Source organism: Brassica napus, chromosome C5 (genome assembly GCF_020379485.1).
Source record: "Brassica napus cultivar Da-Ae chromosome C5, Da-Ae, whole genome shotgun sequence".
In the NCBI taxonomy this organism is placed as follows: domain Eukaryota; kingdom Viridiplantae; phylum Streptophyta; class Magnoliopsida; order Brassicales; family Brassicaceae; genus Brassica; species Brassica napus.
In genome coordinates this window covers 39,561,802-39,575,817 of record NC_063448.1, presented here as the reverse complement: position 1 = coordinate 39,575,817, position 14,016 = coordinate 39,561,802, and the positions used below count along the sequence as shown (strand labels likewise).

Below are 14,016 nucleotides of genomic sequence, written 5' to 3'. Positions count from 1 at the left end.
GTCGTCCGAGATAAGCAAGGTTTGACCAGAATCTAGGAAATAAATCTGGACGACTTTGCTTATCCTGGACGACTTTCAAGTAAGTCGGACGACTTTCAAGTAAGTCGTCTTACTTGACGACTTCCGCGTAAGTCGTCTGGGAAAAGTTAAATATTTAAGTTTTATTTTCCAAATTCAAAAGTAACCTGAGACGACTTACAGATAATTCGTCTAGCTTTAATAAAATATTGAAATTTTTGCTTTCTCGGAGACGACTTACTGGTAAGTCATCTAGGATAAGTCGTCTAGGGTATTCTCTAGATTTTTTTTTTAACAAACAAAGATGACGACTTACAAATAAGTCATCCGTTTGACCAGAAGACTTACCCGTAAGTCTTCTACAGCCAGACTACTTACGGGTAAGTCTTCTACGCGAACAGATTTGAAAAAAAAATTCAATTTCATACCTTAAACTAGTGAGATGACTTCCTTACCACACAGAGTCTTCTCCAACCACCCAGAACCTCAAACGAAAGTAACCCACCAAGAATAGTATTCTTGAATGGCTCTATCAACCATAAAAAATTTTGAACCAAAAGCTTGAGTTTTTTTGATGAATATGGAGGCAAAGTGAAATAGATGTTGTTTTTAGTTCATAACAAGTGAGAAAGAGAGAGTGTAAATCAATTTTAGGTGCATTAAGAGCTTCAAATTGGTTGTTCATGGTAGTTGGGGTATTGATGACAATGCAAATCTTGTAATTACTTGAAAATGATGAGGGTGAGAGAGTAAAAATGTCATTTTCGGAAAAAAAAATAAAATTTGATGGCATTTTCGTGAATTATATGAACTTGTGGGGTGACTAGGGCAAAACCAATTTCCAAAAAAAAGGAGGTTAGTTTTGTGTTTGACGTTGAGTTCTAGGTCAATTTGGCAAAAAACCCTTAGTTTTTCCTTAAGATTTTAATTAAACAATTTCTTGTTTTTTTGTAGGATTTATAATTTTTAAACAATTTACTTATATATAATATAAAATTCTATTTTTAATTAATTAAATATTTTTCTTATATGTACAAACACATATTCATCATATTGACAAATGTCACACTCATATGAGGTGAAATATTTAAAGTTATTATTTGTTTATAATTTTTAAACAGAAAATATCTATAAAAAAGAAAATCTAGTTTTTTATAAGAAAGCAATAAGTTTACTTTTAAAATCTCATTTTATTTAGGCTTTTATAAAAAAGAATTTTCCTTATTCTATAATTATTTTTTCTTTAAGATTTTTAATTAAACAATTTCTTGTATTTGTAGAATTCTATAATTTTAAAAAACTTACTTCTCTATAATATTAAATTCTATGTTTAATTAATTATATATGTACAAACACATATTCATCATATTCACACGTATTCATTTACGACAACAACTTTCAAAAATTATGACAGCATAGATAAGAAAAAAGATTGAGTTATATCTTGAATGTTTTAAAAAAAAGATCGAGTAGTATTTTTTTTTAAATACTATTGAGTTATGTGAAAATAATATTAGGAGGCTTAAACCTAAATAAAGATGTGAAATATTTATTCTTATTTTTGGTTTATAGTTTTACAATTTTCTTTTGTTTGGCCTTTCTAAAAATGTATATTAATTTTTTTATAATTAGTTTTTATTTATAAATTTTTATTAAGTAATTTCTTGTACTTGTTGGATTTTATATTTCGTTTTTGGTGTAAGATTTGTTTTTAAAAGTTAATATTATCTTTTATAATTCTCTTTATTTAGAAGTTTAAAAAAAGAAAAATTACTTTCAAACAGGTTTTTACAATTATTTTTGTTAAGGATTTAAGAAAAAGGAAAATTACTATTAAATATTTTTGAATAAGATAATTATATATTTGTAATTAAAAAACTAAACACATGTTGTAATCTTCAAAACATATATATTGTGATGTGTCGCAATCATATTAATTAGAAACTTTTAAAAGATTGTTTGATAATAATTTCCTTTTTGTAAAATCATAATAAAAGATATTTGTAAAAAAAGTTTTTTTAATAGTTTCTTTTTCTTTAAAATCAATGAGAATTGTAAAAGTTTATTTAATAGTATTTTTTTCTTTTCAGAATTTGATGATAAATATACCACTAAAACAAATTTAATTAACAAAGAAAAATCTAAAAGCAGAAGTGATATTAAAATAACAAATTTTAAAAATATAAATTTTAAAAAACATTACTTAATATTAACTGAAAATAATTATATGATAGTAATTTTATATTTCCTAAATCCTAAATAAAATATAATTGTTAAATATTATGTAATAGAAATTTTCCTTTTCTAAAATCTTTAAAAAAAGTAAAAGAATATTTTTTTAATAATAATTTTATTTTTCTAAATTTCTTTTAAATCCTAAAAAAAATATTATATTTTATTTTTGACACATGTCACAATCTTAATTATTTTATTGACACATGTCGTGATCATGTTAATTAGCAATTTTGAAGAACCAAGCTTTATATAATAAGATTGGGATATAGTTACAAATGACCCCAGACCGGAGCCAGCAAGACATTTAATACATCCATACAAAAAGAACCACATCACAATTCATGATCATGACGCTGTGACCTAAGTCACACCTCACTTCGGAACTTTTACATTTTCGTCGGCCCTCTTGTCGCCGCAAATAAGTCTCAACCTTCAACTCTTCTCCTTACAAATTTTAATCATCGTTTTTTTTGAAACACAACTTCTATTAATTCAACCGTTCTAAACAGAGTTTGTTGCTGCCATATTGGCCAACTCCGATGATAAAACATTCTTTGCCAATCCATCCGCAACACTGTTTCTCTCACGCGAGATCCAGGTAAACGAAATGAATTCAAAAGAGGAGGCAATAGAATAAATGTCAGCTAAAATACCATACAAAGCATCAAGTGGGTAACACAAGTTAATAGCGTTGATCAGGATAGCAGTATCCGATTCACATCTGAGCTTGGGGAGGCCAAGTTCTTTGCATTTCAGGAGAGCTTCCCTCATAGCCAGTCCTTCTGCTGCAAGTGGAGACTCAACGTGCTGCGCAACGATCGTGAAAGGGGAGTCTCGCTCTTGGTGACTAGTTGTCCATCCTAGCTCTGCATTTTTTAAAGTCTCGTTCCAGGCAGCATCGGTTCTCACCAAGGCACAGTCAGACTGCAGGGGGGTCTGGGCGGTAGCGCTTGCTTTGGAGTCTTCAGCTGAATTTGGTAAGAAATCCATTCTTGGGCGCAAGCAGATGCTCTGGATATAATTTCTTCCACCGTGATGATTTTTCCTTCAAACACCAGCTTGTTTCGAGCTAACCATAGTTGCCAAGTGATCCAAGGGGCCAAAACTCATGTAAAAACTCCAGTTGGTGGCAAATTCTTTCTTGAGCAGAAGCTACTCCAGTTGCTCCTTAAATCTATGGATCCACTGTATTCAATGCTTGGGGAGACATGGGCTGTTTCCCATACCTGTCTAGCAAAGGCGCAATGAAAAAACAGATGATCAATAGATTCAGGCATATTATATCGTTTGCATTGTCCATTGGTGTTGATTCCCCGGGCTTTGAGAGCTTCGCCCACAGGTAACGCCCCATGAAGCGCTTTCCAGATGAACAGCTTGATCTTCGGTGTTGTTTGAAGCTTCCAAACACTCTTCTTCCAGTCAAAAGAGGCGTCATCCGTGCTCACTGCATCCTCTGCGCTTCGAGAGGAAAGAACTGCTGGTAGCCGGTTTTTGTAGAATAATCCCCTGTATCTGTGCTCAGCCACGAGAGTTTTTCCCGAGCCCCGGTTAAACTTGGCTTAATGGCTAGGATTCTCTGTTCCTCGAAAGAAAGCACTCGCTGGATCATGTCAATATCCCATTCATTTCGGTCTGGGAGCATGAGGTCCGACACTGTGAGTTGTGAGAATTCTCTCGGTGGTGGTCCCATAGGTCTCAGCTGTGTAGAGCAACTGAGCCATGTTTTTTCCCAGATGTTGATGCTGTAGCCATTGCCTACTTCCCAGCCTGCAGAGTTGACGATGATATCGCGTCCAATTAAAATCCCCCGCCACCCATGTTAAATAGCAGTTTATCTGAACATTCTAAGAAACTTTTAGAGTTGCAATATTTTCCAAGAAGAACTCTGCCAAGTAAACTTTCGGGGTGGTTGATGAGTCTCCAACTCAGTTTTGCGAGGAAAGCTTCATTAAAACTCTGTATGTCTCTGAAGTTTAATCCTCCACTTTCTTTAGGTTGCACCCGCTTAGACCAAGCAATCCAATCCATCTTCTTGTCTCCTATGTTTTTGTCCCACCAGAATCGTGTTAACGCTGATTGAATTCTCTTACACAGAGATATCGGAAGTTGGAAACAAGTTATGGCATGTGACGGAATGGGAGATAACACACTTGTGAGCATAGTCATCTTTCCGGCAGTTGATAAGAACCTGTTTGACCAGCCGCATGCCTTTTGCTTTATTCGGTCCACAATAGATGAGAAAAGATCTCGCTTCTTCCTACCGAACAGCTCTGGAAGCCCGAGGTATTTGCCGATACCTCCATCTTTCTGGATCGAAAGAGCATCTTTGACAGCCGTTTTCAGAGCTACCGGGCGTGTCTATAAAAATTAATCGAAGATTTAGCAGTGTTGATTGACTGTCCGGAAGTCTCCTCATAGCGCTTCAGTAACCGGCATAGGGCCTCGCCACTTTCCTTGCTTGCTCTAAGGAAAAACATTGTGTCATCGGCGAAGAGAAGATGGTTGAGACGAGGACACCCTAGTGCTACATGGACCCATTTAAGGGTTCCTTCCTCTTGTGCTTTGTTACATAGACCCAAGAGAACCTCACTACACAAAATGAAGATGTATGGTGAGAGAGGGTCTCCTTGACGGACACCTCTACTCGGTGTGACTCTTCCTTTAGGTGAGCCGTTAATGAGGAAGGAATAAGTAACAGTAGAGACACACTGCATAATCCAGTTGATCCACTTCGGGTGAAAGCCGAGGCGTTGAAATACCAATTTGATGAAGTCCCATTCGAGCCTATCATAGGCTTTGCTCATATTGGTTTTAACCGCCATAGATACTCTTTTCTCTGCCTTGGATGTCTTGAGATAGTGAAGGATTTCATGAGTGATGAGGACATTGTCCGATATTGCTCGGCCCAGGACAAAAGTGAACTGATTCTCCGAGATGATGCTCGATAACGGTGGCTGCAGTCTCTTGATCAAGATCTTGGAGATGATCTTGTAGTAGACATTGCATAGGGCGATGGGCCTGTATTCTGCTACCGTCTACGGACTTTGTATCTTCGGGATGAGGCAGATATGAGTTTCGTTGATCTTGTCTGGCAGCTATTCATCGTTTTCTACAAACTGACCTTTTCTAACAAATTTCGTATTGGGTAAACAAAAACAATAAACCATAAATACAAACATCAGTCCCAACTAATCATCTAGAAAAATCCCACTTTGAGAAAAATTATCCAGAACAATGTACTCTTCATCGTCTGTATTAAAACGCCTCCTTTGATCCATGTCTTGGCCATACAACTTCTCCTTATAAGCAGTGAATTGTCTTTAAACACGACCAATGCATATCTTAACCAGAAATGCTTGGTTAGTCAAGGAAATACAAGCCGGGAAGTAAGTACGAGGAACTTTTAATAACTACCATCAGAATGTTCTATGTTGACAGTATCGTTAATCAAGGTTTCACCCTGTTCGGCGGTTTACTTTATCCGCTCTCCTCCAGTGCCGCTGCGACTCCTACGTACGGACCCAAGTGCCGCACTGCCACGACTGCTTTGCCACCGCCCTTGCTGCGGTAATGTCACATCAATATTATTGATTAGATTTTTAATTTTTTTTTTATAAATCTGAGCAAAGTTTTTTATTACATTATAAGACAAAAAAAAAACTACTGATTATATGTTAATTAGTCTCGTAAGATCTTGTTGTTCATTCGGCGGGCGGTCGATATTTGAAATGTATATAATACGGCTTTGTCGGATATGTCTGCGGTACAAGAGTAGGATAATATGGTAAGACCAATGTCTTCCCGAGATTACTTCCTACGATATTTTTGGGAAAATTAATTACGACAATAATTTTTGTATGTCAACGTGAAGAAGTTGGGAGATAAGTTCACGTTTACAAGTGTTTGGAATACTCTCATGGACAATCTGACGACTTTAGCCACCAGTTATGTTAATTACACTGAGCCAACAGCATTTTTCTATGTGGGAGAGACGCGGTTCAAGGGTGGTGATACACTGTATGGAATGGTATAGTGTACAAGAGACTTATCCCCACACGCTTGTCAGGAGTGTATAGTGTTTAATAGCATACATTTTCAAGATTGCTAGAATGATAAACCAGGAGCGAGATTTGTGGGTAGGATTTAAAGAGCTAAATATATATTAAACTTTTTGGTTTGAATGTTTTCAGTCAAAAAGTTTATGTAACATCAAGAGATACTTTTTAATGAAGGTTTAAAGAATAAAACAACAAAATAATAACTGAATAAGATAATTATACTCTCCTATCTTGTTGCTTTATGCTTGTTGAATAAATGTCTTCTCTCCCATTTCTCTTATATATAGAGCAGTCATTTTAGGACGACACCGAAGGAATCATGTGATTGAAATTTAATTGATATTCATAAGAGGACTTTTACTTATAACAGCTCTTTCTTTCTTTTCCACGTTTATAAATAACAAAAACAAAAAAAAAAAAGAATTCGCAAAGAGCTAATGCGATGACAGTGATACGTGAAAGTTAGAATCTCGTAACTATATAGCTACGTGATCGAGGAACAATGCCTTCATTTCAGGTCGACACCGTAGGTATCTAGATACCTACATGGATGTCGAGTATATTTCTCTCGCCTTTGTGATCCATCCTCCAGAAAATTTTATCCTCGTCTTTCCAACGGCAAAGACATGAGTTCAGGATCCATAGTATTGTCATCTGTGATATAACCACCTGAAGAGGAGTTTAAAATGTTCAGCTTATTGGAACATAAACTCATTACACACTTTCCCAAAAAAAAAAAGCAGATGAATGTTGTAGGTATACGCCCAATTCACTATTTGATTTTCGTATCAAAGACACTAGGATTTGAATCAAGAATCTGCAGTTCAATAAACCAAACATTTTGGTTTAAGCAAAAGTTGAGACTTTGTGTACCTTCCATAACAAATGGACACGGTGGATCCCTGGAAGGAACAATATCATTGATTCGTTCTAACGCATCTTCGATCAAATTCCTACAAACCAAGATATCCAATTCCATCCTCTCGTCCACTGTACCTGTCAATAGCTTGGCATTGAGCTCACTGACTGAGACGAAATCCAAGGAGCAAGCTATTTCTGACTTAAACATAACAAAATCCAGAGAAAAACATACGTAATACCTGTAGATCTTCCCATCTTGGCATCGACAGATGTTAAAGACAATTCCAAGAAATCAAGAATCTGCAATTCATATAACACCAACTCACAATTAAAAAAAAAAAAAACAATATCCACATCCTTCTATGTCTCGTACATTAACATCACAGTCTCAATAAATCATATCCAAAGAAAGACACCTCCTTTCAGAAAAATACAAAACCATGTACTGTTGGTCATCTATCAAAATGCCTCATTTTGGTTCCTATTTGGCCATACAATGTTACCTAAAAAAAGCAAGAATATGGTCATAATAAAATTAAGATATGAATTCCTTCATTTGAGGTTGGCAATACGAATCGTGTGACTTAGGTCACACATCTGAACTTTTACATTTTCGTCGGCCCTCTTGTCGCCGCAAATAATTCTCAACCTTCAACTCTTCTCTCTTCTCCTTACCAAGTGTAAACATTGTATTCCACAAACTGCACTTTTCAAACAAATTTTGTAAAAAGGCACTCTAAAACAATAAACCATATATATAAACAGCATAAATCTGTTCAGTATCCAAATCCCTCTGAGTCTCTTACATAAACATCAATCCCAACGAATCATCTATGAAAAAACCCCTTTGAGAAAAATAATCCAAAACAATGTACTTTTCATCGTCTGTACTAAAACGCCTCATTTTGATCAATTTCTTAGCCATACAACTACTCCTTATAAGCAGCGAATTGCCCTTAAACACGACCAATGAGTATCTCAACCACAAATGCTTGGTTAGTGAAGGAAAATACAAGCCGGGAAGTGAATACGAGAGACATTTAAATAATATCATCAAAATGTTCTACAGTGGCAGTTACAGAGGTTTCTACCTGTTCGGTATGAATAATGATAACGCTATCCTCCAGTGCCGCGCCGATTCCTACGGGACCAAGTGCCACGACTGCTTTGCCACCGCCCTCGCTAAGGTAATGTCTTATTGATTAGTTATCCCTTTTATTAAAAATTTTACATAAGAGAAAAATAACAATTGATTTTATGTTATTTGGTCTCGTGCAATCTCTTTACTGATTGTGGCGTCGATATTTAAAAGTATATTACAGCTTCGCAGGAAATGTCCGTGGTATAAGGGCATGATAATTTGGTATGACCAATGTCTTCTCGCCATTACTACTACAGATGCTATTGGGAAGATCGATTACGACAATAACTTTTGTATGTCCAATGCAAAGAAGTTGGGAGGAGATAAGAGCGCTTTTACAAGGACTTGGAAAACTCTCATGGACAATCTGACGACTTTAGCTACCACCACTAAAGGTAAAGATACGTACACAATGTTCTCTGCGGGGGAGACGTTGTACAAGGGTGATAAGATGTATGGAATGGTGCAGTGTACATATGACTTATCACTAAGAGCTTGTAAGGAGTGTTTGGTTTTTAATAGCGTGCGTTTTCAAGATTGCTTGAGTGATACAAGAGGAGCGAGATTTGTGGGTGGGACCTGTACTTTTAGGTTTGAGTTTTATCCTTTTATTTCTAAGCCGGTCCTAAATATTTAATGAGCTAAATAAATGTTATACTATTGGTTTGAATTTCTCAGTCAAAATCCCCTGGAAGCATTTGAAAAATTAGAATCTTAATTTTGTATTAATTAAAAAAAACCTCAAATCCTATGTGGTACTCTAAATGCCTTCTAAATTACATTTCAAAGAATTCTAAAGCATCCAATCCCCTATATATTATTTGTGAAACATTACAACTTCTTTTTGTAGCCACGTGTCATCACTAGAATGATTCTTAGAATAATTAGAGAAATATGTTGGTCCATCTAATTATATAATAAGATTTTTATTAAACTAACCATAAATTCATTATTAATGTCATTTATTATTTCCTTAAATAAAGATTACGGAATTGCCTAATGTGCCTAAAGTATATATGACAATTAATGATTTTGAATAATAAAGATCTGATAAAAAATAATGTATCTTCTATCAAATTTGTTTAATTTTAAACTATTAAAATAATTTAAAAAATCACAATAACCATATTATAAAAATTTAGATTTTTCTGTGTATGTTATATTTTGAATTTTAAAAAACGACTTAAAATTACTAAAACTGTTAAAAGTCTCACATTCAAATTTTGCGATCCATTGTTTAAAATTTTTGTTATGACAAAATACAAAAGATTACAAAATCATATAAATAAAAGTCTAATTTAATTAATCATTAAGATTTAAAATATATATGTATATATATCATTCTAAATTAAACTATAAACCATATTGAATAAATAAATATTTTAATTTCAAAATTTACTTTGAATAATTTTTTTTGATAAAAGTTTTGAACTAACATTGATAATTGTTTTTAAATTATAAATTAAATTATTAATCCCACAATAAAAATTTTGTTATCAGTAATTTAAAGTTTTTGCTATTAAAGATGCACATGATCAAAAAAACATATGAGTAGAAAGCATCATTTAATAGACATTAATATTAAAAATATACTATGTATGTTAATATCATTTAAATTTAATTACTTATCCTATCAAATTTTTTAAAAAAATTGTCTGGAATAATAAAATTGATTTATATGTTTGCACCAATTTAATTATATATGTAATAGTTACTGACTTTTAATTATTCAATATATATTTATTATTTCATAATATGTAAGAACATATAATACATAAAATAATTTTTATATATAATGTTTATCCCGCGCAAGACGAGGGTCTTAATCTAGTATAAAGTATAGTTTAATCTAATGGTGTCACATTATTCCATAATTATATAACACTAGAGAACATTATATTAACCTAAAATATATGAAGTGTGTATTCTTTCCTTAAATAAAAGCTACGGAATTACCTAATATGATTTACATATATATAACAATTAATGATTATGAATAATAAATATTTGATAACAATTTTTGCATCCTTCTTCATTTTTGTTTAAATTTATATTATTAAAAAAAAATTAAACAATCACATTAACCATATAATAAAAAAATTAGATTTTTTTCTTATATAGTATATTTTGAATTTTTTAAAACGACTTTAAATTACAAAAATGAGGAAACCTTATATGTTATATATTTTTTTTTAAAACGGCTTTAAAATACAAAAATGAGGACAACTTATATGTTATATTTTTCTTATATGTTAGAATTTTCTTATATGTTATATTTTGAATTTTTTTTAAATGACTTTAAATTACAAAAATGTAAGTTTTCCTTAAGTATACGACTAAAAACATTAAAATGACATGTATCAGTTCGATGGTTGATTTGAAAGGTTTCAAAACCATATGTAAAATAAAAGTCAAAATAATTCAACTGTGAAAACAATACTGTTCATTTTTTCAAGAATGTGTTAGAGGGAAAAAATAAGGTTTTTATGTCATAATTTGTTTAATGTCCATTAGAGAACATTATATTAACCTAAAATATAAGAAGTGTGTATTCTTTCCTTAAATAAAAGCTACGAAATTACCTAATATGATTTACATATATATGGCAATTAATGATTATGAATAATAAATATTTGATAACAATTTTTGCATCCTTCTTCATTTTGTTTAATTTTATATTATTAAAAAAATAAACAATCACATTAACCATATAATAAAAAATTATTTTTTTCTTATATGTTATATTTTGAATTTTTTAAAATGATTTTAAGTTACAAAAATGAGGAAACCTTATATGTTATATTTTATTTTTAAAACGACTTTAAAATAAAAAATGAGGACACCTTATATGTTATATTTTTGTTATATGTTAGATTTTTTCTTATATGTTATATTTTGAATTTTTTAAAACGACTTTAAATTACAAAAATGTAAGTTTTCCTTAAATATACGACTAAAAACATTAAAATGACATGTATCAATTCGATGGTTGATTTGAAAGCTTTCAAAACCATATGTAAAATAAAAGTCAAAATAATTCAACTGTGAAAACAATACTGTTCATTTTTTCAAGAATGTGTTCGAGGGAAAAAATAAGGTTTTTATGTCATAATTTGTTTAATGTCCACTAGAGAACATTATATTAACCTAAAATATAAGAAGTGTGTATTCTTTCCTTAAATAAAAGCTACGAAATTACCTAATATGATTTACATATATATGGCAATTAATGATTATGAATAATAAATATTTGATAACAATTTTTGCATCCTTCTTCATTTTGTTTAATTTTATATTATTAAAAAAATAAACAATCACATTAACCATATAATAAAAAATTATTTTTTTCTTATATGTTATATTTTGAATTTTTTAAAATGATTTTAAATTACAAAAATGAGGAAACCTTATATGTTATATTTTATTTTTAAAACGACTTTAAAATAAAAAATGAGGACACCTTATATGTTATATTTTTGTTATATGTTAGATTTTTTCTTATATGTTATATTTTGAATTTTTTAAAACGACTTTAAATTACAAAAATGTAAGTTTTCCTTAAATATACGACTAAAAACATTAAAATGACATGTATCAATTCGATGGTTGATTTGAAAGCTTTCAAAACCATATTGAGGATAAAAGTCAAAATAATACAACTGTGAAAACAATATTGTTCACTTTTTTTAAGAATGTGTTCGATGGAAAAAATAAGGTTTTTATGTTATAATTTGTTTAATGTCCAATCCGATCAACCCATGATGTATTAATTATAGTTTTGTTCCATTATTTTTAATAAAAATTGATCCGATCCATAGGAAAGAAATTATATAATAACAACAAAAAATATTTTTTATATATAAATAAAATGATCAAATATATAAAAGAAACTATCGATAATATATACAAATAAAATCACTATGCGCAAGGCGCAGATCTTATCCTAGTTTTATGTTACATCAGGTGCTACTCTTTCTAATGAATGTTTAAAGAATAAAACAACAAAATAATGTTTGAATAAAAGAATGCATACAGCATACCTATTTTGTTGCTTTAGGCTTCAACAATGTCATCTCTCCCATTTCTTTGATAGAGATCAATCATTCTATTTCTTATATGGTTTAATCAGTTTTATTTTATATTAAAAATTCTACGTGTTTTTTTAGCTAGATTCTTTTCTCATATGTTTTCAATTTTATTTCATATTAAGATATATTCCCTCCGTTCCTAAAAGATCCATGTTTTAGAATTTTCATATTTTTTAATAAAATATATTAAAACTTAGCTATAAATGCATAGTTTTTTGTAATTTTATATTTCTTATATTTTTAAACCAATAAGATTTTATGAAATGCAATTAATGTTCTTGAATTTCACAATTTCTCATCATTAGTCGACATAAATTACATTGAAAATATAAAATATGTATCTTTTTGAAACAAATTTTTTTTCTAAAATATGGATCTTTTAGTAACGGAAGTAGTGTGTTGTAAATGATACAAAGGCATTTAATACATCCATACAAAAATAACCACATCGCAATTCACATCATATTCTTGTTCTTGTGAATTGAATATACGGACGACATTACTTATACGTCACGCCGCAACTTTCATACCACCGAACAAAATATATTATAAAAGTACAAAACTTAATTGAATTTCATGAGTACTTTTCCCAGTAACAGCTCTTCATTTCTTTTTCACGTTTATAAACAACAAAAGAAAATTCATCGCAGAGCTAATAAGATGAACGTGAAAGTATGAATCATGTGATTGTAATAGAATCAGTAATCACTAATCACGGGTTTTTGATGACAGTTTCATTGATTGAAACTGATTCCAGCTATTCCAACTTATAAGAAAGCAATGTATTTCCTCGTTTAAGCAATCTGCATCGAAAACTCAATGGGGACTACACTAATAGCAAACAGCAGATGCAAAATTTGAATAAAAGGAAATGTTATTGGAATGAAATTTACCAAAACGTATATTAATTTCAGCAGTTATAAAATCGCGAAGAACAATGTGTAACCCGATCACTGAAGAACAAAGGTATGATTTCTTAAGAATTACAGTAAATTAGATGAAGATTAGAAGATCGAAAGTTTTTGAAGTTTTCAGATATGGTCGCCTTGGCCGTCATCAGCGCGGAGATCTGCCTCAGACTTCTTCTCTGATCCTTAAGACTCACATCCTCTATCGACTATGATTAAAGCCCTCCCTCTTCCTTTCTGGTTTCAACTCCTGGTTCTACATCTAAGAGCTCTGTACATCCATTCCCTTTGACACTCTCCAATCCGAGCTCCGGTCACACCTTGCATTCTTCAAACGCGAAGATTTTTGATCTCATCAATCGTTAGTTTAAGTACTAAGTTCGTTGTTATCGATGAGGTTGAAGTCTGCATGTGTGCCCAGCTCATTGGTTTTCGTGAGAATTATAAGTGAAGTAAGGTTAGAGTAATAAAGTGCAGAAAATAAACAACACATAAGTTTTTCTTTTTGAATTTACTAGAACAATAAAGCGTTTACACCAATCTTTTCTAGATTTTGATTAATCATGATCACCTAATCTCAAGCTAAACTCTCCCTAAATCTAGATTTCAATTTTCAACATTCTGGAAGTACGTCAACAACTACACAAGCACCTAACACAAAATAGTGACACCAAAAGTTTCATCACACAATCAACAAACAAATATTT

The 14,016-nt window shown here is 31.5% G+C and overlaps 1 protein-coding gene, 2 long non-coding RNA genes and 1 pseudogene across 5 annotated transcripts; 3 read left to right on the top strand and 1 right to left on the bottom strand.

The window, feature by feature from the left end:
• The first annotated feature begins 5,147 nt into the window (after nucleotides 1-5,147).
• On the top strand, nucleotides 5,148-6,434 carry LOC106384597 (annotated as a pseudogene).
• A 217-nt stretch (nucleotides 6,435-6,651) lies between these two features.
• On the bottom strand, nucleotides 6,652-7,677 carry LOC111210308. Of its 3 annotated transcripts, none has more exons than XR_002661633.2 (4): nucleotides 7,589-7,677; nucleotides 7,412-7,472; nucleotides 7,185-7,307; nucleotides 6,652-6,980 (listed from the first exon to the last, which is right to left on the bottom strand). It is a non-coding gene; the product is annotated as an uncharacterized LOC111210308 (long non-coding RNA). The 3 variants fall into 3 exon arrangements; XR_002661634.2 differs by having other exon boundaries at nucleotides 7,546-7,663; XR_002661632.1 differs by lacking the exon at nucleotides 7,589-7,677 and having other exon boundaries at nucleotides 7,412-7,539.
• A 167-nt stretch (nucleotides 7,678-7,844) lies between these two features.
• Nucleotides 7,845-9,008, top strand: LOC106389682 (putative cysteine-rich repeat secretory protein 17). Its single transcript, XM_013830004.3, has 2 exons — nucleotides 7,845-8,359; nucleotides 8,495-9,008. The coding sequence occupies exons 1-2, from the start codon at nucleotides 8,042-8,044 to the stop codon at nucleotides 8,948-8,950; spliced, it is 774 nt and encodes a 257-aa protein (XP_013685458.2). The 5' UTR covers nucleotides 7,845-8,041; the 3' UTR covers nucleotides 8,951-9,008.
• A 3,144-nt stretch (nucleotides 9,009-12,152) lies between these two features.
• LOC125587614 lies at nucleotides 12,153-13,849 on the top strand. Its single transcript, XR_007323860.1, has 2 exons — nucleotides 12,153-13,367; nucleotides 13,437-13,849. It is a non-coding gene; the product is annotated as an uncharacterized LOC125587614 (long non-coding RNA).
• The last annotated feature ends 167 nt before the right edge of the window (nucleotides 13,850-14,016 follow it).